Below are 26,795 nucleotides of genomic sequence, written 5' to 3' on the forward strand. Positions count from 1 at the left end.
TGCCCCCATCATCATATGGCCTGTGATCGGTGTCTTCTTCTATCTCTTGTGAGGACATTTGTCATTGGATCGCTCATCACCAGATCCTTAATTACATATGCAAAGACCGTTTTTTCTAAATAAGGTCACGTACACCAGGTTCTGGGCTTCAGGACATGGACAGATTTTTGGAGGGCTTTCAACCCACTAACTGTATGCACTTTGTATATCACTTTATAAATCAAGACTATGGCCTGCTTGGGCACGTTTTCCCCAACCATCTCAGTAAATCCACCATCAGTTTGGTATTCATAAATCAGGAAATGTACAGAAGAAGAACAAAGTTAGTTTATTTGTGTCTTTGTTTTGTTTTATAAGCAGGGAAAAAGCCTTTTCTCCTGGGTCCCAAATTTCATAGGGATGAACTGGGAATATTACTGCTGGTTAGGGTCCCCGTGCCCCTGCCCCTGCGGCTCACGCAGCCGTTGTCAGGAACTGCGGCTCTCCCGTCATGGTTACCAGAAATCACCCAGAGTCCTCCTCATGTGCTCTGTCTCGCTCTTGCTGACTCCCTCTCCTGCTGGCTCCACCTCATGGCACCTCTGACCTGACCATTGCCTCTGTGGACATGGCTACCATAGACTGCCTGGCACCCAGGCTCTGGGCTGCTACTGATTTCAGCTTAGCGGTGCCTCTAACCCTCTGGGTAGACACTTGTTTGTTCCTTAGGGGTTCTTAGCTCACCCAGCCATCCTGCCTTTTAGTTACTCCCTGAACCTTCAGGAACCCAACTTAAGCTATAAAGGTTACTGAGGAACTACTTTGTGCGCTGGAGTAGAGTCCCAGGAAGGTGGCCAGATTAAACAAGCCGCATGGCTTTAGGATGACTGATTACATGGGGGCAAGAACTCCACCTGAGAGCTGAGAGCTTGCTTTTAGTGACCACAGTGATAGCTACAACACGCTAACGTTCACTGAGCACTTACCTCAGGCACATCTGCCCCAGATTTCCTGGTCTAACCCTCACAGTCACTCTCTGAGGTTATCTTAGCTGTGTCACTCACTTCCATGCAATCTAAAGGAGTTCAAGCTTCTTGGGCTTGTTCCACACAAAGGAGAAGACAACCCCTGCACCCTCTCAGTGCTTGGGGTACCATGAGGACAGAGGAAGAGCACAGCTGTGAAATACCTCTGAGCTCTTGGTCAAACAATACTTCTGATGAACCAAGATGGCGGGTCATTTGGGGGTCTTTTTTGCACCCCAGGTGTAAACTAGAGGTTCACTGGAAAACTTACATTCTAAGGAAAGTCAAAACATCATTCTAGTATCCCACAAATAGGAAGGACATTCCAGAAGGGTCCAGAGGGCCAGGAGCAGCTGTCTGCTGGGGAGAGAGCAGGAAGTACTGGAAAGTGGAGATATTGGGAGCTGGGTAGACTTGAATTCAAATTCTGCTGTAGTGATGTGACTACAGGTCACTCATCTCTGAACTTGGGTTTCCCTTCTCTAAGGTCGGACCTACAGCTTTTGTGAGGATCCAGAGATTACACACGTCATCTGGCACTGAGTGGGTGCCTGAGAAACTATAGCTATTTCCAGGACCCCCGTTTCCTTCTCTGAGGCCTCCTCCATCCCTTCCTACCTCACCTGACCCAGGCAGCCAGCTCGTCTGAGGAGCCTCCCCCAAACTTGTACTGCCTGTGCAGAGACCTTCTGCTGCTGGGTCCAGTCCATTTGTGTGAGCTCATCCTCTGGAGGATAGCTGGCCTGGGGCTGCTTTTCTCCTCACATTCAGACCCTAGTTTAGTGCTGGCATATGGCAGGTACTCACAGCATGCCTGCATAATTCAAGGACAATGATGTCCCTGCTCTTGGTACTGTGTCTGGCATATTGGGGGCACTTCGTAAGTCTTAAGGAGCCCAGGAGGCACAACAGTTAAGTGCTCGACAGCTAATCGAAAGATAAAAAAACAAACTGTTGCGGTGGAGTCAATACATACTCACAGGACCCTAGAGGACAGAGCAGAACTGCCCCATAGGGTTTCCAAGGAGCGGCTGGTGAATTTGATCTGCCGACCTTTTGATTAGCAGCCTAACTCTTAAACACTGTGTCACCAGGGCTCCAACTGGAAGGTGGGGGGTTTGAACCCACCAGTCGCTCTGCAGAAGAAAGATGTGGCAGCCTGCGTCCATAAAGATTACAGCCTTGGAAGCCCTATGGGGCAGTTCTACTTTGTCCTGTAGGGTCACTGTGAGTCAGAATTGACTTGATAGCAACAAATTTTGGAGAGTTTAGTAGGTCTTCGTGAAATGGCCAACTAAATGAATGGGACTTCTGGATAGAACTTATAAGTTTCTGCCATTTTTCTCCTCTTTCGATTCACCATGGAAGCAGGAAAATTTTCATCTTTGTCACTGTTGTTGTTGTTGTTAGGTGCCCTCAAGTTGGTTCCGACTCATAGCGACCCTGTGTACAACACAACAGAACACTGCCCAGTCCTGCGCCATCCTCACAGTCATTGCTGTGTTTGAGCCCATTGTTGCAGCTACTGTGTCAGTCCATCTCATTGAGGGTCTTCCTCTTTTTCGCTGACCCTCTACTTTATGAAGCATGATGTCCTTTTCCAGGGAGTGCTCCTCCTGGTAACGTGTCCAAAGTATGTGAGATGAAGTCTCACCATCCTCGCCTCGAAGGAGCATTCTGGCTGTACTTCTTCCAAAATAGATAGACCAGCTCCTTCTTCTGACAGTCCATGGTATTATTCAATATTCTTCGCCAGTGCCGTAATTCAAAGGCATCAATTCTTCGGTCTTTCTTATTCATCGTCCAGCTTTTGCACGCAGATAAGGCGACTGAAAATACCATGGCTTGGGTCATGTGCACCATAGTCTTAAGGGACATCTTTGTCTTTTTAACACTTCAAAGAGATCTTTAGCAGCAGATCTGTCCAATGCAATATGTCGTTTGATTTGTTATTAACAAATATTTATTTAGTGCCAAGCTTTCTGCGGTTGATAGGGATGGCCTAATTTAAATCTGGTTACAACCCTATGGGAGTCTCTGGTTGGTGCAAATGGTTAATACATTCAGCTTCTAACTGAAAGGTTAGAGGTTTGAGTCCACCCAGAGGCACCTTGGAAGAAAGGCTTGGTGATCTACTTCTGAAAAATTAGCCATCGAATACTCAATAGAGCACAGCTCTACACTGACGCACATGGGGCCCCTTGAGTTAGAGTTGACTCAGGGCAATTGGCCTATGAGGTAGGTACTGTCACTTTTTAAAAGGCAGTGAGGCTCAGAGGGGTTCAATAGCTTCTCAGGTCACATGATAGGAAGTGGCTGCAGGGATGTGATCCTAGGCTGCCCAGCTCTAGGCCAGGGTTCTAAGCCTTTGCTCCTGGCTGCCTTGACTACAGGAAGAAAGGGGGCAGCGTGGCCTCCTCTGCAATGTAAGGAAGCCCAGTCCTTCTGACCGGAGCCAAGGACCAGAGTCCAGGTTGACGGGGAGGTTCTGAGGGATAAGCCTCCGTCTGTGGTGAGGGCACCACGCTGAGCTCTCCAAGGCCACTGGACCCAAAGCCAGGACCCCATTATGACTTTCATGAGGCCTTTTGCCTTTCTGGGCCCCTTCATTAAAAAAAAAAAAAATTAAAAATCATATTTTGCGACTGCCTTTTTTTGCTATAACGACGAATATAATTCAGGCTGGGTTATCTTTTTCTTCTGATTTTTAAATAGGCATGCTGCTTACTTGTAACTACTGGGTTTAAGTCAGCACTGCGCAAAACAAAGTTATAGGGAAAGCAAGGAGCGGGCGTTCTGGTCCCCTAACCGGCCTCTGTCTCTGCAGGTCCCGCAGCGGATGGCGGCGGCGGAGGGCGCCCCCGAGGACGGCGGCGGCGGCGCCCCGGGCGTGTGGGGTGCCTGGGGTCCCTGGTCGGCTTGCTCGCGCAGCTGCAGCGGCGGAGTGATGGAGCAGACGCGGCCCTGCCTGCCCGGCTCTTACCGCGCGCGCGGCCTGTCGCGGTCCACCGCCCCCGCGCGCGCCTTCGCGGGCCACGTCGTGTCCGCCGTGCGCACGTCGGTTCCGCTGCACCGGAGCGGCGAGGAGCCCCGCGCCCTCAACGCCGGCCGCCAGGGCCACGCCGTCTTGCGCGGGAGCCGGCACCCGCAGGCCCGGGCCCGCGAACCCACGGCGGAAAGAAGGTATGCCAGCTCCCGGACCCTGCCCGCCCCCGCCACTGTCCCTGTCCCGGAAGCTCCGTGCGCACCGCTCTGCGCCACAGACTCTGTGCGTGGCTGATACGTTGCTTCTGCCGGGTGGGGAGGAGCCTTGGCTCCACACCGCTCTTTTCATCTTTTATTTTGCAGCCATTTAAAGGGCTAAGGCCACTCCCACACCACTTTGTGGTCCGAATAATCTTCGAAGGGAAGCTAATTTTGAGGACGCCTTTAGGCATCTTTTGGAGGTGCTGTGAAAGAAGGAGGGGGCCAGGAGTGAGGAGACTTTGTGTGCCCGCCTAGTGCAGAAAGGAAAAGAGGTCCGTGGCCTTAAAAAAAAAAAAATTTTTTTTTTTTTGGCTGTGTGAATTTGAGCGAAGGACAGAGACAAGAAGCACTTCTAATCCGAAAGCCGACATCCGAGAACATTTCACTGAACAAGTCGCTGTTGAATCTCTAGAGCAGTAGATGTTCCCAGGCTTGGGTTTCAGGATTCTATGAACTTTTCTAGAAAGCTTCTCCAGAGTGTTTTGAGAGAACACACTGCTTTGAGTATAAGTCTAGTTAGAGACCTAGCTGTTTTTAAAGGTCTTAGTAAAATACAAAGTCAAGAAATGGCAGTGTGCCATCAAAATAGTTGTATGGATCTAAAAAGTCTCACATGGCCAGACCCATGTAAATGTGCTCAATTAAGGAGTGCAGATTCATAATTAAAAGAAACAAACCAGCAAAAAAAATTTACCTGCAAGTTGATTCTGAATTGTGGCAGATTTCTCAGGAGTGGATTGCCAGGCCTTTCTTTTGATGTCCCTCTGTTTGCATTTGAACCTCCAACATTTCGGTTAGCAGTCAAGCTAAGGTTTATTGATGGAGCCCTAGTGATGCGATGGTTAAGCACTTGGGAGCTAACCAACAGGTTGGCGGTTCAAACCCACTCAGTAGCTCTGTGGGAGAAAGACTGGTGGTCTGCTTCTGTAAAGATACAGCCTAGGAAACCCTATGAGGCAGTTCTGCTCTGTCTCATGGGGTTGCTAGCAGTTGGAATCGACTGGACGGCACCCAACAACAACAGAAGGTTTACTGAATGGGTACTCTGTCATAGGCACGGCTCTTATCACTTTACATTGACAATCCTATGAGATAGATATTACTATATTCCCATTTTAGAGGTGAAAACACAGAGGCCCAGAGAAGTAGAGTAACTTACTGAAGGTTACTCAGCTAATAAGTGAGGAGTCAGAATTCAAACCCTGGCAGTCTTCGCTCTAAGGACCTGATAAAGTAGATAGTATACCTGAGGAATTTGAGGTCCTGAGCTTAAATGACTGACTACCCAGAGCCAGCAGAAAAGCTAGGATTTGAAGGTGGTGCTCCTTACCCCCAGGTCCCTGCAGCCTTCAGCCTCCTGTCAGCCGCCAGCTATAGGGGTGGAGGGCAGGGACTAGGTGGGGCCCAGTGGGAAGGGGACTTCTACAAAGCCTCTGTGCTGAGAACGGAGGAGAGCCCCAGGGAAAAAGCTCTCTCTCCTTGTTGGCCGCAGGCCTGTGCTGCCGTCATTTTGGCCCCGTGTGTTTTGGCAGCAGGAATTTTTTTTCTTCTAGCTTATTGACACGGGGCCAGTTACTGTTTACTGTGAATTCCTACCAGTTTTTATCATGCTCTTGTAATTTGATAGTTTCAGAGGAGACAATCCAAATATTAACCTGGGTGGCCTGTGCTGCTGACAAATGTCATGCTCTTCCTGGCCGATGAAGATAACATTTGCTTATATTTATAGGTCATTAGGGACGTGCGTAGTATACGTGACCCCACAGAGAGGTATGTGAGAGCGTTCTCTGGGTGACTGTCTGCTCCACTCTCTGTTTCAGGTTTGAGATTTGGAGCAGAGGCTGTTAGCCCTTAGATGTTTAAGGAACTGTTAACGTTGAGATGCTCGGGAACTGAAAACTTAGTTGGAGCCAGATAACAACTAAAAACTACTCGGCCTTCCAGCAAATATTTATTAAACATCTACTATGTTGCAAGGCCCTGGGACAGACACAAAGGTGAATGAAAACCAGGATGTGGGGCCTCAAGGCTCTAACAGGCTAGAGCAGCTGTTTTCAGGCTTATTATTTTTTTAAGCAGAAGAACCCTTTTGTAGAATCAGTCTTAGATGGAGTCTCAGTTTGTAACACAGACAAAAGGCTGCTCTTGCTGAAGCCTCAGAGGCATTGCTGGCAATAGATCCAAATGGAGCAGTGGTTTTCAACCTTGGCTGACCCATTGACTCCTTTGGCCATCTTTTAAAAATCTTGACACCCAGGCCATATCCCAGAACACTTAAAGTCCCCAAGAACACTAAATTAGTTAATACATGTGTGTTGGGCAGCTCAACTTTTTTGCTGCTCTGAGCATGCCTATGAATGACTACAGAAGCGCCACAAGTGTTGATCTTGGGGATATAAATAAATTTTAGTGAGTAGGCTAATTTGCAAATATGGAATCCATGAATAATGAGGATTGACTGTACGCCAGAACCACTGGAGGTCATCTTCAGACATTGGTATGATTCCCATCCAGCCCAGGTTGAGAACTGCTGGTCTAGAAGTGCCTCTTTGGAACCTCAAGGTTCCATGGAAAAGAGTTTGGGAATCATACTGTTAAGTGGAATTATCAGACTTTGGTGAGCACATAGCAGAAGCACTTGCAGGGAGGGGCATGGGGGAGGCTTATTAAAAATAGAGCAGCCGGGCCCCACCATCTCCCTAAACTGTTGGAGACTCTGATTTGTAGGTCTGTGGTGTGACCTAGGTAGTTTCATCTAAGGTGGTTCTGATATACTCCAGAGTTTGAGAACCACTGCTCTAGAGGGCTGGAGAAGACATGTATTGAGTTGGAACTGACAGCACAAAACAGCAACAACATGAGGTTTGTGAAGTGATCGGAGTAAGAAATAGTACCGGTAATGATAATGGCTATCGTTTTGGAGCCTGTGTTATCTGCGGGCGCGGTGTCAACGTTCTCGTGCCTGGAGCTCACACAGCACTAGGAGGCAGATACTTACAGTTTACAGTTGAGGAAACTGAGGCTGGGGGAGGCGCGGGTGCGGAATGACTTGCTCACGATCACCTGATTCGGAAGCAACGGAATTCAGACTTAATGTCAGTTGGAGCCCAGCACGAAAGTTCTTTCCGCTGAACTGGGTATTTTGAAATTTACATATGAGGTTGCTCAATTCTAGTGGGTGTGTCCAGAAAAGCTGCTTGCAGGTTGTGCTGTTCGAACCAGGGAAAGTGGATGGGCTTTGGTAGCCAAGGCTGAAAACAGAAGGTGTGCTGCTTATCTTTGGGAATTAACTACCTCTCTTTGGAAACCCTGCTGGCGTAGTGGTTAAGTCCCATGGCTGCTAACCAAAAAGTTAGCAGTTTTTATCTACCAGGTGCTCCTTGGAAACCCTGTGGGGCAGTTCTGCCCTGTCCTGTAAGGTTGCTATAAATCGGAATTGACTAGATGGGAATGGGTTTGGATTTTTTTTTTCTTTCCCCTTCCTTGGCATATTCAACTCCCTTAATAAGAGAAATCTTTGCATGTAGTGTTAGGTACCTCCCAAACCAAACCAAACCAAACCCATTACTGTCAAGTCAATGCCAACTCATAGTGATCCTCTAGGACAGAGTAGTACTGCCCCATAGGGTTTCCAAGGCTGCAATCTTTACGGTAGCAGACTGCTACACCTCTCAGTTAACAGCCAAGCACGTAACTACTTTGCCACTGGGGCTCCTTATTAGGTACCAAGGGGGTTCAAAAATTAGAAGGCATAGTCACAAAACACAGTGTGTGTCAAGAAAAGGTAGATGTGACCAGAGTTCAGAAAGAAGGGAAAATCCTTGTTGGATGGAGCAGTCGGGGAGGACTGCACAGAACAGGTAGGATTAGAACCTGCCCTTGATGAATAAATAAGATTTACTTAGCTGGAATATATCTGGAAACTTCTTGTACCCACTTGCTTCCATATCAGGCCTTTAGCTCATTTAAACACACACACCCACACACATACAATACAAACCCCACTCTAAAAGCCTTTAAAATAATGTCAGTCTTTATTGGAGCTCTCCCAAGGATCCTGAGTGGATTTTTACAAGACATTACAGAGTGAAACATCCTAAAAATCCTTCTTAGACATCACTTCTCTCTCCTTTGTCTTTTCTTTCTTGGCTTCCTTCTCAGTCTGTCTCCAGGAACTGGTTTCTCCCTGGCCAGCCCCATGAGCTTGCTTTCTTCTACCCCTTTGCTCACCAGTGCCATCCCTTGTCCACCCCCGTTGTCATTTGGTGTCCTTGTCCCTGCTGTGTTTAGTTGAGTGATGTGGGGGGGGGCATGACTGTGACTCTGTGCCAGGGAGGTGACAGAAGCTTGGTGGAGGAGCAAATAAATGGCATGCCTTATGTTGAAAAGGAGTCCCCGAGTGGCACAGGTGGTTCATTACCGGACTAGTAACCGAAAGGTTGGTGGTTTGAACCCACCCAGTGGCTCCGTGGGAAAAAGCCCTGGCGATCTTTTTCTGTAAAGATTATAGCTGTGAAAACTCTATGGAGCAGTTCTACTCTGTAAAACATGGGTTCGCCATGTTGGAATCAACTTGATGGCAACTGGTTATTGATGATGTTGAAAAGTCTTAATCACTCAAAGCTGACGGCCTCAGGCACTTATTACAGAGTTTTCCTTACCAAGATGATCGAAAATTTCTAAATTCCAACTCATTCTTCAGTTATTTGAAGAAAAAAAGTTCAGCTATATAAAACAGCCAAATCAAACCACGCTCAAGATGACAGAGCAGTAAATAGGTACTTTAGACTGGAGATCCCTGATGCCGTGTTCTTGCTGTGTTCCTTCCTGGTTGTGGGACCTGGCTGAGCCTGTTTCCTCATTGGTAATATATGGATAATTCTTTTCTTTCTCATAGGATGAGTTTGACGATTAAATGGGAAAACAGGTATAAATTGCCTGGCACAGTAGATGCCAATCATTTGCTTCTCTGTGATTCCAAGTCCAAGATACTTAGAAGTGGGGTTGGCCTTCCTTTTCTTTAAAGGCGATGAAACCAAGGCTCTGAGAGGCCAAGTGGCTTGCCTGAGGTCACCCAAGAGGTTGGCCTGTGACCCTCCAGTTCTTCTGTGTCTAGCACCCACCGTGCTTATGGGAATGACATTTTCCAAACCAAAGTTTGGAATTCTTGTTGTTGTTGTTAGGTGTCGTCAATCGATTTTTGACTCGTAACAACCCCAAGTGATAGAGCAGAACTGCCCCATAGGGTTTTCTTGGCTGTAATCTTTAAGGAAGCAGATTTCCAGGCCTTTCTCCCATGGAGCCACTGGGTGGGTTCAAACTGCGAAACTTTTAGTTAGCAGTTGGGAGCTTAAATGTTGTACCACCAGGGCTCCTTGAGTTTTGAATAGATTTCTGATAAAGTACCCTGGTTTATTAAAAATATTAGTCTCTGAAAAATTATTTTTTAAGAGTAGACACACACACGTATGATGTTTTATTATGTGCAAAATGTGAATTATAAATAAATGTACTTCTTCATATTCAGGTCCAAATAGACTGAGAGAGTTAGTGGGTAGGGATTGTAAGAGGAGGAGCTGGGAGGGTCATGCATTCAGTTTGAACAGGTTAAGTTTGAGGTGCCTGAGGGGCTGTCTGTGTAGATGAATCTTTTTATGTTGAGTTTCTTCCCTTTGTTGTGTAATTGTTTCTCCTCTCCTGGGATTTCACTTTATCAGACACTTTAATGCTAACGAAAGGTTTGGCCTATAAGCCAGGTTGCTTGGGGCTATGTGCCCAGAATGGTCAGTGGCTGAGTCAGGTGAGCTGCCTGATGGCATCTGAGGATCGAGGCAAGGAGGCCGGGAGGGGTCTCAGTAAGGGCGGGAGGCTAGGTTGGGGCCATTGACTCATTGCCCACCAGGCCTGGGCAGATGACTTCAATGTGTGGAGAGGGTGGGTGGAGCCTGTGGTAAACTGTGGAGAGGCTCCCTGGCCAAGGGGCACCTGCTACTCAGCCTCAGCCAGTTGTTGCCCTGTGGAAGTGTGGACCCAGCTTTGCCCAGCTTTGCCACTTTCTAAGAGACACTGAAAATCTGAATCTTTAAGGCGAAATCTCCCAATTTAAAAACATTGGCAACTAATTTCTCAAAATTTAAACACAATTCAAGCCAAGCAAAACATGACTTCTGGCCACATCCAGCCTACAAAGGCCATGAATTTGCTGCTCGTGGCCAAGGGAAATGTCAGGAGACATGAGAAAGGACCAGGGAACAAGAGGACTGGATGAACCTGCAAGATTCTGCCCGGGCTCTGAAACCAGACCAATCTGGGCTCAAATTCTGCTAGCTCTGTGAGTTTAAGAAAGTTACTTAACTTCTGTGAGCCTCAGAGGCTCCATCTTTTAAATGAGAGTAATAATAATATCTATCACATATTTTTTTTTATCACATATTGAATAATTAAATGAAATAATACATTTATATTGTCTGGCCCATGGAGCCCTGGTGGCTCAGTGGTTAAGAGATCGCCTGCTAGCCAAAGGGACTTGAAGGCACCAGGTTTTTTTTTTTTTTTTTTTTTGGTATTGCCTGGCCCATAGTAGGTGCTCAAGAAATTGTAGCTGTAATTTCCATTACAGGTTTAAAGGCTAGTGTTGACAGTGTTCCAGAGAGAGAGTTCCAGTTAGAAGTCACATGGGGCAGGAGGGATCGGGTGGAGAACTGGGGCCACACAAGAAGACAGGGAGCCAGGTACTGAGATCTGGTCCAATAGGGCAAGTCTCGGAACTGCACAGTCTGAGTATGGTCCAGATCCCAGGGCCTGGACTCCCTGCCCTCTGCCTATTGTTGGTGTACCGTGCTCAGAAAGGCCTTCCATAGAGGGTACACTCCCCCGTTAGCCGTCACAGGGACACAGCCTTGAGCAAGGAATGAGGGAGGATCTGGAGTGCTGTTATGAAATCTCTTGGCCAGACCTACAGCCTTCACTCCTTCAGCCTGGAGCCTTCCCAGAGGCTGGCAGATGGGAGAGGAGGGTGCAGAACATGCAGCAATGTAGCAACTCACACCTGTGAAACTAAGACTCTTCAGTAGGAGAAACTTCCTCCTCAATTTCAGGGCAATGGGCATCTGTAGATTGAAGGGGAGGGCAGTGGTAGTTCAGTGGTAGAAGTCTTGCCTTCCGTGCAAGAGACCCGCATTCAGTTCCTGACCCATGCACCTCATGGCCAGCTATCACCTGTCTGTCACTGGAGGCTTGTGTGTTGTTATGTTACTTGGCAGGTTTCAGTGGAACTTCCAGACTAAGACAGACTACGAAGAAAGGCCTGGTGATATACTTCCAAAAAATTAGCTAATGAAAACCCTACTGATCACAGTGGTCGGTCCCAATCCTTTGTACTTGGGGTAACCATGAGTCAGGGGCAAATGCAAGGACAGCTAACAATAACAACAGACTGGAGGAGGGCTGGAAGGAACCGCTCTTACGGTAGGGCCTCCCCTTTTGCAACACTGAAAACAAAAATGATTCCTTCCCATTTCCAAGCAGTCTAGCAAAATGGCATCCGGAGTCTCCTGCTGCCCAGAACCCAAATACGTAAGCTCACAGACAAAAAAAAAAACCCAAAACCTATTGATGTCAAGTGAATTCTGACTCATAATGACCCTGTAGGACAGAGTAGAACTGCCTCATAGGGTTTCCAAGGGTGTTAACTTTAAGGAGTGAAGGTGCTACTGGGTTTGAACTGCCAACATTTTGGTTAGCAACCGAGCACTTAACCACTGTGCCATCAGGACACCAACCTTACAAAGCCTGTTGTAAAAGTCTACTGGCCAGTTTAATTCAGCTTTCGCCAAGACAGGATATGAGAGCAAGCACCCTCCTACTTGACGAGCTACTCCAGGTAGCTTCACCTCTCTGGCTGCCAAAGAGCCCGTTGTCAAAGGCTTTCTTTCCCAGAGCTCTTCCTTACAACCGCTACCCACATTAGCCAGCCTCTTGTTTTCCTGATCATGCTAACCAGCTGAACTGTATGGTTTAAAATCAAAAAAAGTGTGCTTCAGGGTTGCATCCTTTCACCATACTTATTCAGTCTGTATGCTAAACAAATAATCCGAGAAGCTGGACTATATGAAGAAGAATGTGGCATCAGGATTGGTGGATGTCTTAGTCATCTAGTGCTGCTATAACAGAAATACCACAAGTGGCTGGCTTTAACAAAGTGAAGTTTATTCTCTCACAGCCAGGTAGGCTAGAAGTCCAAATTCAGGGCGCCATCTCCGGGGAAAGGCTTTTTCTGTCTGTTGGCTCTGTAGGAAGGTCCTTGTGATGTATCAGTCTTCCCTTGGTCTGGGAGCATCTCAGCACAGGAACCTCAGGTCCAAAGAACACACTCTGCTCCCGACACTGCTTTCTTGGTGGTATGAAGTTCCCGTCTGTCTGCTCACTTCTCTCTTTTATATCTCAAAAGAGATTGGCTTAAGACACTATCTCATCTTGTAGATCTCATCAATATAACTGCCGCTAATCTGTCTTATTACATCATAGTGATAGGATTTACAACACATAGGGAAATAGGATCAGATGACAAAATGGTAGAAAATCATACAATACTAGGAATCCTGACCTAGCCAAGTTGACATATATTTTTGAGGGACACAATTCAATCCATGACAGTGAAAGACTCATTAACAACCTGCGTTATGCTGATGACACAACCTTGCTTGCTGAAAGTGAAGGAGACTTGAAGCACTTACTGCTGTCTCAATATAAAACAAAAATTGTCACAACCAGACCAGTAAGCAACATCATGATAAATGAAGAAAAGATTGACATTGTCAAGGATTTCACTTTACTTGGATCAATAGTGCACACCCGTGGAAGCAGCAGTCAAAATCAAACGACGTATTGCATTGGGTAAATCTGTTGCAGAAGATCTCTTGGAAGCATTCAAAAGCAAAGATGTCACTTTGAGGACTAAGGTGTGCCTGATGCAAGTCATGATATTTTCAGTTACTCATATGCATATGAAAGCTGAACAGTGAATAAGGAAGACTGAATAAAAATTGATGCCTTTGAACTATGGTGCTGGTGAAGAATATTGAACATATCACGAACTGCCAGAAGAACAAACAAGTCTGTCTTGGAAGAAATACAGCCAGACTGCACCTTGGAAGCAGGGATGGCTAGAGTTTGTCTCAAGTACTTTGGGCATATTATCAGGAGGGATCAGTCCTTGGAGAAGGACATCGTGCTTGGTAAAGTAGAGGGTCAGCAAAGAAGAGGAAGATCCTCAGTGGGATGGATTGACGCAGTGGCTGCAACAGTGGACTCAAACAGCAAGGATTGTTGTGAGGATGACACAGGACCAGAGAGTGTTTTGTTCTTTTGTACATAGGGTCGCTGTGAGTCCGAACAGACTCAATGGCACCTAACAACAACAGCAACAAGGAGCAGCCGAAATCTGGAGAATGGGAGGCTTGGTGGCTTTAATTCAAAGATTGTTAAGGTAGAGAGCACTCATCTCCTCCTCTGGGGGGCTTTGCCAAATCGGGGACTTAGGCAAACTCTTATAGGAGCCTGGGACCTCAAAGTCATAGCTGTGAAAGTCACAGCCACGCTACTAGTGGGTGGAGTGTGTCATATCCCTCAGGTGTTTGGGCCAGAAAGAGGTTGAGGAAGGTGGGCCTCACAGAACCTACTGGAGAAATGGAGAGAGTTTCATGAATGGTGGTAGTCTGGGTCAAGGGTGCTGTTGTCCAGTCTGGGTAGATCTGTATCTCAAGGCACAGTTTGTGGTCAGCTCTTGATTACTGGTTTTCTGAATATAATTCTTCACTTGTTTTCAGTCCGTTAGTCAGACCTTCAAGTGACAAGGGTGAATGGGAGCTAATACATCCTGAGAGGCTGTGACCTGCGTGATAGTTAAGAATTAAGCTTCTGGGATTGTCGAGTCTGAGTTCTCAGCCCAACTCTGCCTCTCACTAGCTGTACCTTGCTGGTTTTACTTAACCTTTCCCTCATGGGGATACTAATACACCTACTTCATTGGGCTGCTGTGAATTGGATAATCCACAGAAAGAGGTCAGCAGTGTGGGGCACCTTATAAGCACTCAGTAAAGGTGACTTATGATTAGGTAAAGACATCATGGTTGGTAAAGCAGAGGGTCAGCAAAAATGGGGGAAACTCTCAATGAGATAAATTGACACAATAACCACAACAATAGACTCAAACATACCAATGATCATGAAGATGGTGTCGGAGTGGGCAATGTTTCTCTTATACACAAGGTTGCTATGAGTCGGAGCTTGCTTGACAGCAACTAACAATAATAAAGGTGGCTTCTAGTATGGCTGGACGTCTTCCTTGTGTCAGATACATTGGTGGGTGCTTTACATGCAGTATTTTATCTCATCTTCACCACAGCCGGTGTGGCAGATTTACGTTGTTCCCATTTTACGAATGACAGACTCGAGGGTCAGAGAGTAAATGTTTAGGTCAAGGTCACGCAGAAGGAAAGCAAGAGATTCAGAGTTTAAACCCAAGACTATTACATCATATTCCTCTCAGACTTGTACTTCTATAAAGCCTTTTTCAAAGTTAAAAGTATCACTCATTACTTAAGCTAAATTTGATAAACTAATACCTCTGTGAGATAGAAGATGAAATCTTTCTCCAATAAATACCCAAAAACTTTTCATTTTATCTAGGGACACTGAAACTGGTTCCATGGGGAACTGCAAAGTCTATGCTGGAAGCCCAGGGGAACCACCAAACCGCAAGGGTGGAGACCTACAGGCGCGAGTGAGCGTGTCTTGTTCTGGAAGTCATATGTGGTCTGATGTGGCTGGAGTACAGGCTGTATATGAGGGAGTTTCAGATGGGACTGGGGAAGCCTGCAGGCTCCTTTCCAGGGAGGATCTTCTAAGCATCCCTAAGGGAACTGAGCTAGAAATTCTTTGAGAATGACAATCCCTATAAACATGGATGACCAACTCTTTCCTGTTTTTAAGCATGACTGTGGAGCCCTGGGGAGACCTGGTGGTACAGTGGTTAAGAGCTTGGCTGTTAACCAAAACGTTGGCAGTTTGAATCCACCAGCTGCTCCTTGGAAGCCCTGTGGGGCAGTTCTACTCTGTCCTGTAGGGTTGCTATGAGTCGGAATCTACTCAGTGGCAATGGGTTTGGTTTTTGGCTTAATGGAGCCCTGCTGGCGAAGTGGTTAAGAGCTCAGCTACTAACCAGAAGGTCAACAATTCGAATCTACCAGTTGTTCCTTAGAAGCCCTATGGGGTAGTTCTACTCTATCCTATAGGAATTGATTCAATGGCAATTTTTTTTTAAAGTACTGTTATGAATTGAATTGTATCCCCCAAAAATGTGGGTAAACTTGGGAAGGTCACAATTCCCAGCATTGTGTGATTGGCTACCATTTTACCATCTGATGTGATTTTCCTAAGTGTTGTAAATCCTACCTCTATGATGTTAATGAGGCAGGATTACAGGCAGTTATGTTAATGAGGCAGGACTCCATCTACAAGATTAGGTTGTATTTTTTTTGTTTGTTTTTAATAATTTTTATTGTGCTTTAAGTGAAAGTTTACAAATCAAGTCAGTCTCTCACATAAAAACTTATATGCACCTTACTACATACTCCCAGTTACTCTCCCCCTAATGAGACAGCCGCTCTCTCCCTCCACTCTCTCTTTTTGTGTCCGTTTCGCCGGCTTCTAACTCCCTCTACCCTCTCATCTCCCCTCCAGGCAGGAGATGCCAACATAGTCTCAAGTGTCCACCTGATCCAAGAAGCTCACTCCTCACCAGCATCCCACTCCAACCCATTGTCAGTCCAATCCCTGTCTGAAGAGTTGGCTTCGGGAATGTTTCCTGTCCTAGGCCAACAGAAGGTTTGGGGGCCATGACCACCGGGGTCCTTCCAGTCTCAGTCAGACCATTAAGTCTGGTCTTTTTATGACAATTTGGGGTCTGCGTCCCACTGTTCTGCTGTTCCCTCAGGGGTTCTCTATTGTGTTCCCTGTCAGGGCAGTCACCGGTTGTAGCTGGGCACCATCTAGTTCTTCTGGTCTCAGGATGATGTAGTCTCTGGTTCATGTGGCCCTTTCTGTCTCTTGGGCTCGTAATTACCTTGTGTCCTTGGTGTTCTTCATTCTCCTTTGATCCAGGTGGGCTGAGACCAATTGATGCATCTTTGATGGCTGCTTGCTAGCATTTTAAGACCCCAAACGCCACTTTTCAAAGTGGGATGCAGAATGTGTTCTTAATAGATTTTATTGTGCCAATTGACTTAGATGTCCCCTGAAATCATGGTCCGCAAACACTTGTCCCTGCTACACTGGCCTTCAAGGCATTCAGTTTATTCAGGAAACTTCTTTGCTTTTGGTTTAGTCCAGTTGTGCTGACCTCCCCTGTATTATGTGTTGTCTTTCCTTTCACCTAAAGTAGTTCTTGTCTACCAACTAATTAGTGAATACCCCTCTCCCGCCCTCCCACCCTCCCTCCTCTCGTAACCACAAAAGAATGTTTTCTTCTCTGTTTAAACTACTTCTCAAGTTCTTATAATAGTGGTCTTATACAATATTTGTCCTTTTGGAACTGACTAATTTCACTCAACATAATGCCTTCCAGGTTCCTCCATGTTATGAAATGTTTCACAGATTCATCCCTGTTCTTTATTGATGTGTCGTATTCCATTGTGTGAATATACCATAATTTATTTATCCATTCATAAGATTAGGTTGTAGTTTGAGTCAGTCTCTTTTGAGATATAAAAGAGATGTGAGCAGAGAGACATGGGGACCTCATGCCACCAAGAATGAAGAACCAGGAGGGGAGCACTTGCCTTGAAGCCAGGGTCCCTTTGCTGAGAAACTCATAGACCAGGGGAAGATTGATGGCAAGGACCTTCCCCCAGAGACAAGAGAGAAAGCCTTCCTCTGGAGCTAGAACCCTGAATTTGGACTTCCTGCTTCCTAAGCTGTGAGAGAATAAATTTCTCTTCGTTAATGCCACCACTTGTGGTATTTCTATTATAGCAATACTAGATAACTAAGATATGTACCCAGTGCATCTTCAGTCTAAATCTCTCTTTGGTGTTCCTGTGATTTTCAAAATGTTTGACTGTGCCAACCCCATCTCTATAAACCTTAAAAAAAAAAAAAAAAAAATTTTTTTTTTTTTTTAAGAAGCCAGGGTTAATTGGCTGAGGTGCCTAGTTTCTTACTGCTGTTATAATACTTAACACAGTCTTAGTGGCTTAAAACAACACAAATTTACTCATATAGTTCTGTAATTCAGAAGTCTAAAGTCAAGGTCTCAACAGGGAGGCTTCCTTCTGGAGGTTTCACTGGAGCATCTGTTTCTTGAATATTTCACCTTCTAGAGGCTGCCAGCATTCTTGACTTGTGGGCCCTTCCTCACATCACCGCAGCACTCTTGCTTCCGTCATCATATCTCCTACAACTAACTCTGATCCCCTGCTTCTCTCTTATAAGGACACTTAGGATTACTTTGGGCCCACCCAGATAATCTGGGAATAATCTCTCCATCTCGAGATCCTTAATTTAATCACATCTGCGAAAGTCCCTTTTTCCTCATAAGGTAATAGTCACAGGTTCTGGAGATTAGGACCCAGACATGTTTAGGGGGCCACTATTTAGCCTAACATAATTGTACTTGCACTTTGGGGGACTTAAGAATACCCATGTAATAGGAAAATTTCTGTGCTAGGAGGACTAAAAAAAAACTACCTACCAGTTTTTCCCACATACCTGGTTGGCATCTATGGGAAATTTAGCAATACTGCTATGTTATGTTGCGTTGAGTAGGTTCCGACTTATAGCGACCCTATAGGACAGAGTAGAACTGCCGCATAGGGTTTCCAAGGAGCAGCTGGTGGATTGAAACTGCTGATCTTTCGGTTAGCAGCCAAGCTCTTAACCACTGCTACTTCCGGGAAAAAACAGGCTTTCTCCACCCTACTTTAAAGCTTTCAACATGCGGTATTAATTAGGGACAGTGACTACAATGAAGTTAAAGACAATAGATGTCTGAGGCAGCTTGGTATATATAGGTCTTTATTCAAAATCCAGAGTTCAGTTCCCAGCTCTGCCTTTAATGCTTTGATCCTGGACAAGTCACGTCATTTCTCTGGGCCTTAGTTTCCACATGTATGAAGTAAAAGGGTTTAATTCCATTTATTAAGGTCACTTGCTATATACATCGATGTGTTACTGGTGCCCAATTGCTGTTTTAAATGTTCCCATCATCATTTCTGCCATCCAGTGTAATGGAAAGAGAAGAAGGTGGCTGGGACACACAGCTTTCAGACATGTCTTCAACATGCCTCTGGAATGCGATGGTTTTTCTTCTCTAGATGCATTCACATCACAACCCTTGAAATCCCCCTGTTCAGACTTCTGCCTCATAGCATGAGTTTTTCTTAAAAGTGTCATTGGCACATCTAATTTTTTCTCTTTATCTCCTTCTGGGCTTCATCCCTTCTCTATTAGAAGTGTTTGCATGTCTTACCTTAGAGAAAGCCTTGGGCTGGGGGTCATTAGGCCCCACTTCCTGTCTCAGCTCCATTATTTGCTAGCTGAGTGACCTATGGGAATCACTTCATCTCATCTATAAAATATGGATAATTGCATGTCTTCTGTCTCCTGCACAGGCCTGGTTTGAGGGTCAAATAAGGTAAATGCTGTGAAAGTATTCTGAAAACCATAAGATACTGTTCAAAAACAACATGGCTTGGTTATTTTATTATCACTGACCAGAGCTTTAGAACCCCTCTCCATAACTTCTTTGTGTGTGTGTATATGTGCATGGACACAAATGTGTGTGCAGGAGTGTGTGCGTGTGTACATGTGTGTGAGTATGGGTGTGTGCATGTTTGCAGAAGTGTGTGCATGTGTGTGGGTGTGCAGAAGTGTGTGTTTGTGTATGAGTGTTTACTTGTGTGTGTGAAAGTGTGTGCATGTGATGAGTGTGCATGCAGAAGTGTGTGCATGTGTATGCGTGTTGGTGTGTATATGCCAAAGTGTGCATATGAATGCATGTTTGTGTGTGTGCATGCATGAGTGTGTGCAGAAGTGTGTATGCGTGTATTTGTGCATATGTATGCATGTGTGTGTGCATATGAGTGTGTGTGTGTGTGTGCAGAAGTGTGTGCATGTATATGTGTGTGTGCAGAAGAGTGTGTGTATGTATGCATGTGTGCAGAAGTGTGTGCATGTGTATGCATGTGGAGAAGTGTGCATGTATGTAGGTGTATTTGAGTGCAGAAGTGTGCATGTGTGTATGTGTGTATGCAGAAGTGTGTGCATGTTTGTGTGTGTGCATGTGTGTTTGTGTGCAGAAGTGTGTGCTTGTGTATGACTGTTTACATGTGTGTGGAAGTGTGTGCGTGTGTATGCATGGTTGTATGTGCAGAAGTGTGCATATGAATGCATGTTTGTGTGCCTGTGTATGAGTGTGTATGTGTGTGTGTGCACATATATGTGTGTTTGTGTGTATGCATATGAATATGTATGTGTGTGCAGAAGGGTGTGCGTGTGTATGAGTGTTTGCCTGTGTGTGTGCAGAAGTGTGCATGTATGTAGGTGTATTTGTGTGTGTAGAAGGGTGTGCATGTATATGCGTGTTTGCCTGTGTGCAGAAGTGTGTGCATATGTATGCATGTTTGCATGTGTGCAGAAGTGTGCATGTGTATGCGTGTGCAGAAGGGTGTGCATGTGTATGAGTGTTTGCCTGTGTGTGAGTGCGTGTGTATGAATGTGTGCATGTGGATGTGGGCATCAGGGCTTCAAACCAGTTCATTCCTGTTTGAACCCCTGCTGAGAATTTGCATTTCCACCCCAGATATACTGAATCTGAATCTACATTTTTACAAGATCCCCAGGTGATCTTTACATGTAATGAATTTTGAGAGCAGCTGCTCTACTAGTGGCTCTCAGCACTGGTCCCTTACCAGCAGTATTAGCATTGCCTGGGCCTTTCTTAGAGATGCAAATTTTCAGCAGGGAGTTTGTAGAAATTCAAAGTCACAGCAGGGCTTCCAACCAGAAGGAACTGGCTGGAAACCTTGGTGTGCATGTGTATGAGTGTGTGTTTCTGTGCGCGTGTGTGCACTGTGTGTGTGTATGTGTTTTCACTGTGAAGGTTCATTAGTTTTGCAACAGGGCAGACAGGATCAGGCCTAGATTACAGACTTTACCCACCCACTCCTGCCTCCTTGGGGAACTGTCCTTGGCTGTGGATAGGACCTATTTGTTTTTCAAAAAAAAAAAAAAAAATTTTTTTTTCCTTTCCTGCCCACTTTCTTGGAGTCTATTTGCATTTCATCATTAATAACTCTGGAGCGCTATGTTATTTCTATCCTGAGGGCCCCTGAAGCTGAGGGGGCCCCTTCATGATTCTGGATAAGGAAACTTGCTGTTAATTAAACTTCACAGAGCCACATGCCGATTTCCTGACCCTCAGTTGTTACCAAGGGAGTCTTGTTACATTCAGGGGGGCCAAAACCACATGGTGGGGAAGAGGGAACTCTTTGGCCTTGATCTCATTTCTCCTTGGGAAACCTTCCTGGCCGTTTAGGGCACTTAGCAGAGAAGGCAGGTACGTTTATTTGAAATGCATACTCCATGTTTTTGTTGTCTTCCTCCAAGGAAAATTTGGTTTCTTTATCTTTTGAAGCAGAAATTTCACTTAGTCCCTGTGTTGTTGGACTGGAAGTTACCTGTTGATGCTAACCAGATAAAGGGTGTTTCAATATGCCTTGGGTCCTAAATCGGAAACCTTACCTTTTTTTTTCAGTAACAAACTTTGGAGCAGAGCTGGGCCTGCTGATATGCACATTTCTGCCTGTAGGTTGGGAAAGATTGGAGCCAGATTTTAGGCTTGAGTTACTCTGATCTCAGGCAAGGCTCCAAAGAACCTTGTTCATTTCTTGTGGCCAGGGGCGGATTAACCAGTAGGCGCGGTATGTACCAGTTTACAGTAAGCAAAGTACTCAAGGGCTTAATTGTCTTTACTTGCTAATCTGTAGTGCACAATTTCACCACAAAACCAGGTGGTATTGTGCACCACAGAGTAATAAGTAAGCATAGTTAAGCCCGTGCATACCTTGCTTATTGGGTAATCTGTCCCTGCTTGTGGCATTTCCTTAAGTGTCAGAAGTATTTCATTAGTTATCAGAGCAAAGATCACATTTGCCGTAAGAATGCTGCACTGAGCCCTCTCCTAGCAATTCATAACTCTGGGTTCCAGAAGAAAGATATGGCAGGATATGGAAAAAGCCTGACTACAGTATGGGTATCCTGGAAAAAGAATCTCAGCTTTGCATCTGGGATCCCCTAGGGCTTTTACTTTAAGTGCCTGGCGGCAGCCTAGGATAAAATATCTTCATGTATAAGGATGGAATGGGGGAAAGTTTTCTGCTATGCTTCTGGGTTACTGTCTTTTCCTTTATACATCCCACCTGCCAGAGCTTGTACACATTGGCAATTCATTCATGGTAATGACAGCCATTAATACAGCACCCACTATGTGCCACATCACTTACATGAGTTATTTGACCATCAAACTGCCCCATTTTACAGTTGAGGACACTGAGTTGAGATAAAGGAGGTCCCAGGGTCCTGTACCAGTAAAGCCCGGAGTTGGGATCTGAATACAGGGTTGTCTGACTCCAAAGCCCCCACTCTTCCTACTGGCAGCCTGAGTCTACAGATTGGATACAGGTAATTTGCTTGTGCATGAGACAGTTCAGGGGGCAGTGTCTGTGGTTGAGCTATATACCCTCTCCTCACTTATTGACATGGTGAGGTTCCAAAGACCAAGTTGTTACGAAAATTGGCATTATGCTAAAATGGGAGATGACCACATTGGATCACAGAGTGGAAGATGACTACATCGTTACATAACTGCCAAACCACTGAGAATCACGGCCCAGCAGAGTTTACACATAACCATCACAGTCAACATTACTCTTGCCTTGCATCTCGGCATTCATTACTACCAGACATATGTTGTTAATGTGCAAAATAGCCAGACAGTAGATTTTTTACTCTTGTCCTAAATGTGAAATGTCAGATAGACAGTTGATATGTGAGAAGGTGTGTTACACGTGGCTTCTGTCTTAGTTATCTAGTGCTGCTGTAACAGAAATACCACAAGTGGGTGGCTTTAACAAAGAGAAATGTATTCTCTCACAGTCTAGGCAGCTAGAAGTCCAAATGCAGGGTACTGGCTCCAGGGAAGGGCTTTCTCAGTCTGTCAGCTCTGGGAGAAGGTCCTTGTTATCAATCTTTCCCTGGTCTAGGAGCTTCTTAGGCACAGGGACCCTGGTTCCACAGGACTCACTTTGCTCCCAGTGCTGCTTTTTTGGCGGTGGGAGGTCCCCCTGTCTCTCTGTTGACTTGTCTCTTTTACATCTCAAAAGAGATTGATTTATAACACAACCTAATCTTATAGATTGAGACCTGCCTCATTAACATAACTGCTGCTCATTCCACCTCATTAACGTCATAGAGGTAGGATTTACAACACTTAAGAAAATTACACAATAGTGGGAATCATGACATAGTCAAGTTGGCAGATATTTTGGGGGGACACAATTCAATCCATGACAGCCCCTCTGAGGGCTCCCCTCTGAGGGCTTTCTAGAGCTCCACTTTCTTATCAGCCCATGACCCTTTCCTGGACATACGGGTCTTTGGGATCATTTCTAATAATACTAACAGCAGCAATAGCGACTAATGTTTATTAAGGTTGTACTACATATGAGGCTTAAGGAGCCCTGGTGACACAGTAGTTAAGTGCTCAGCTGCTAACCGAAAGGTTGGCAGTTCAAACCCACCAGCTGTTCTGCGGGAGAAAGACCTGGTGGTCTGCTCCTGTAAAGATGATAGTTTTGGAAACCCTATGGGGCAATTATACTCTGGCCTATAGGGTCACTTTGAGTTGGAACCGACTGGATGGGAGTGGGTTATGAATAAGGCTTGAAGCCCTATCTCATGGGACACTTATACATAAAGTCTCTGTATTGTAACTTTTTTATCTGAGAAGAATTCGGGGCTTAGAGAGATGAAGTGGTGAGTCTTGGGTCACAGAGCTAGTAGGTTGCAGAATAGGAATTTGGAGCAGAGGGCCTGGCTCTAGGACCTTGCTCATAACCACTGTGTTATTTTTTATTTTCTCTTTCCACCCCCTGACTGCTTTCTCTGATACCCCAGGTCAGGCCTTGCCCTCAAGCATTCCTTTTCCTCTTTCTGGGTTTGACCTCCAAGCACACAGTATTTTCTTTACTCCCTCATGAGTCTTATTCCTATAAAAACATTTGGTCCCTCTGGGGACTATAAGCAGTTAGCTAAGATTTTCTTTTCCCTTGGTGATTGGAACACAGCTCGTTGTGGGCTAGCACTGAAAACATTTTCTTTATGGATTTGAGAGAAACAGTAATTCCCGCCTATTTTAGGCTAGGTTCTCTTTTTTTTTTTTTTTTCTCTAGAGGAGGAAAGCCAGTGAAGTGCATATATATATCTCCAAACCAAAATACCAAACCCATTGTTATTGAGTCGATTCCAACTCATAGTAACACCGTAGGACAGAGTAGAACTGTCCCATAGGTTTTCCAAGGAGCAGCTGGTGGATTCAAACTGTCAACTATTTGGTTACGGCTGAGCTCTTAACCACTGTGCCACCAGGGCTCCAAATATATATATATAAAAAAAAAGAGAGATTTATTTCAAGGAAATGGCTCATACAGTTGCAGAGGCTGGCAAGTCCCAAATCCATGGGTCAGGCATCAGGCTGGGGGCTTCTTCTGACTCACGTGGTTGCAGGGGCGATGAACCCAAGATCAGCAGGTCAGTTGGCAGGCTGCTGGCTCACATCCCAAGAACTGGAGGTCAGAGGAAGATGAGTTGAATGCAGAATTGAGAGAGGGGGAGCTTTGCCAGAACATCCATGTATATTGGATGCAGGCCACACCCCCAAAGGAACTCCCCTTTCATCTGATTGGCTGCTTATATCAGATCGCAAAATGGAGGATGATTGCGTAATGTTAGCCAAACCACTGAGAATCATGGCCTAGCCAAGTTGACACATAACCTTAACCATCACATCACCCTCCCTTGTTTTCCAGTAAATTCTCATTCCAAACAGTCCGAGCCTGTAATCCTCTGTGAAAGGCAATCGGGTATTTACAAGCTGTACTGTATTTAGTTTTTAAGCTCTGTAAGAGCTTACCAATCATTCATTCGCTAACATTTGTTGATATATTTCAATAGTACCAGTTCACACAGACTTCCTAGGTTGGGCAGCTTGTTTTAATGTCTTTGAGACTCAGTTTCCATGTGTATAAAATAGGAGCAATGACTTACTTGGCTGTTTGTAGTGATGGTTCAGTGGGATAACATGCATAAAGCACTTGCCTGGCAAGTGTACGATAAATGGTTGCTACCTTGACTTACTGAAGTTATTCACGTAAGTTGTTGTTGTTAGCTGCCATTGAGTTGGCCCCCCCGACTCATGGTGACCCCATAAACAACAGAATATAATGCTGCCCAGTCCTGCACCATCCCCGTGAGCAGTGTAGATTGGGCTGTTGTGATCTATAGGGTTTTCAGTGGCTGACTTTCAAAAGTAGATTGCCAGGCCTTTCTTCCTAGTTTTAGTCTGGAAGCTCTGCTGAAACCTGCGCAGCATCGCAGCAACACACAAGCCACCACTGACAAGAGGCTGGTGGCTACACATGAGGCGCACTGGCTGGGAATCAAATCCAGTTCTCTGCATGGAAGGTGAGAGCTTTCCCGCTGGGCCACCAATGCCTCGTATTCATTTAAGTGCACTGTGCTAAATATTTCGGGGGATGGAGCAAAATTCTAGAACAAATCCATCTTCCCATCAATTAACTGAGGATGACAGACTTGTTGTACCCGAATGACTTTCTCCAGGGTGAGGAAGAATTCTATGCATTTTTCTTCCCAGATGATTATTATGCTTGAAATGTTTATAATCATAATATAGTCATGCCCGCATAATGTCTGTTTGGGCAGCGTCCGACTGCGTAGACGTCTTCATCCGTGGTCCCATAACGTTGTAATAGAAATCCCTATCGGAGAATGGGACGTAGTAGACTTAGGCATGTCGCCCTCGGCAGTCACAAAGATGCTCAAAAACAAAGAAAAAATTCTCCAAGCTGTTGAAGGATTGGCTCCACTGAAAGCACGAGGCTGACAAAAATGCAAGCGGGACCTATATCAGACATAGAGAAATTGCTGGGGACGTGGATTGAGGGCCAAACACAAAAGCGAATCCCTCTCGACACGCTGACATTGATGATCACTGCTAAGGCACGAAGCTTGTTTGAGGTGCTTAAAGACAAAGCAGGACCAGACTATGATACGGAGTTTAGCGCTAGCTCTGGGTGGCTCGAGTGCTTCCAACATGTTTTGATGCTTAATGTGAAAATGAATAGTGAGTCTGAGTGCCAATGCGAAGGCAGCAGCAGAATTTGTTGAAACCTTAGATAAACTAATTGTAGAAGCAGGTTGTTTGCCTCAGCAGATTTTTAATATGGACGAAACCTCCTTATCTGGGAGCGGATATGCCCAAAAGGACCTTCATCCATAACACAGTGTTTGCTCAGTGTCCAGGTCAGATAGGGTTTCTGTTTCACAGAACGTATCGTGCATGTTAAGAAACACGTGACCATAAATGAAGAATGAAGCGATATGCGTAAGTGGGCACATAAAACATGGCATGAAAATTCAGAGTGGGAGAGGTGACATCCAGAATTTGGGAGAAATGTCTTTGCTTCCTCCGTGGGGCCTTTTACATAAAAGATGCTCAAGAAATGCCAGTTGGTATTATAATCAGTATTCATGCCGTATTTTGAATTGAGTAGAATTTAAAGGAAAGAATTCTTCAGCTTCCTTCAGCCTCCCGGGGGTCAGCCTCTGAGGCAGAGGGCACTGTTTGAGAGTCCCCAAGGGAGCGGGGTTATGAGCTCATATTTGCTTAGCACCTGCTCTGGCCAGGTACTGTGCCTCACAGGTAATCTCATTTGGTTTTCCCTAAGCCCCCATAGTCCTGGAGGGCCGCTCAGGTTCAGATTACAACCCACTCTAGCACTAGCGATAGGTTTGACTCCCGGGAGGGCTATGCTGGAGAAGTGAATTCCTTTACTGTTTTTTCATGCAAAGCCTTCTCTGTACTGCCCGGGCCCATGTTTGGCTGTCTGCTTCTTCAGTGAACCTGCTGAGATTGGAGGCTGTGTGTCTCTCACCTTTTGGGCTGTACGGCTGTCATGGTCACCACCATTTAGGAGTGTCTGCTAAGGGCCAAGCCCTGTGCTAGGCACTTTTACCTGCATTATTTCATTTAATTTGCATGACCACTAGATGAGTTAGGCATTGTTACTGTTGTTAGGTGTTGTCCAATTGATTTTCGACTCAAAGTGACCCCAACTGACAGAATAGAACTTTACTCTAGGGTTGTCTTGGCTGTAATCTTTATGGAAGCAGATCACCAGGTTTATTTCC

General features: G+C 45.5%; 1 protein-coding gene across 4 annotated transcripts in view; it reads left to right on the plus strand.

Moving 5' to 3' along the window:
• The window catches only part of THSD4 (thrombospondin type 1 domain containing 4), a 740,188-nt gene that overhangs the window by 103,434 nt on the left and 609,959 nt on the right, over window positions 1-26,795 (plus strand). For all 4 annotated transcript variants that reach the window (XR_007519877.1, XM_049905584.1, XM_049905586.1 and 1 more), the window contains one exon: window positions 3,832-4,187. Coding sequence is in view for 3 of the 4 variants with exons in the window: in XM_049905584.1 (XP_049761541.1) it covers window positions 3,832-4,187 (356 nt within the window). In the remaining variant the exon portion in view is untranslated. The remainder of the gene's footprint in view (window positions 1-3,831; window positions 4,188-26,795) is intronic.

The sequence above is a fragment of the Elephas maximus genome, chromosome 13, assembly GCF_024166365.1.
Source record: "Elephas maximus indicus isolate mEleMax1 chromosome 13, mEleMax1 primary haplotype, whole genome shotgun sequence".
In the NCBI taxonomy this organism is placed as follows: Eukaryota; Metazoa; Chordata; class Mammalia; order Proboscidea; family Elephantidae; genus Elephas; species Elephas maximus.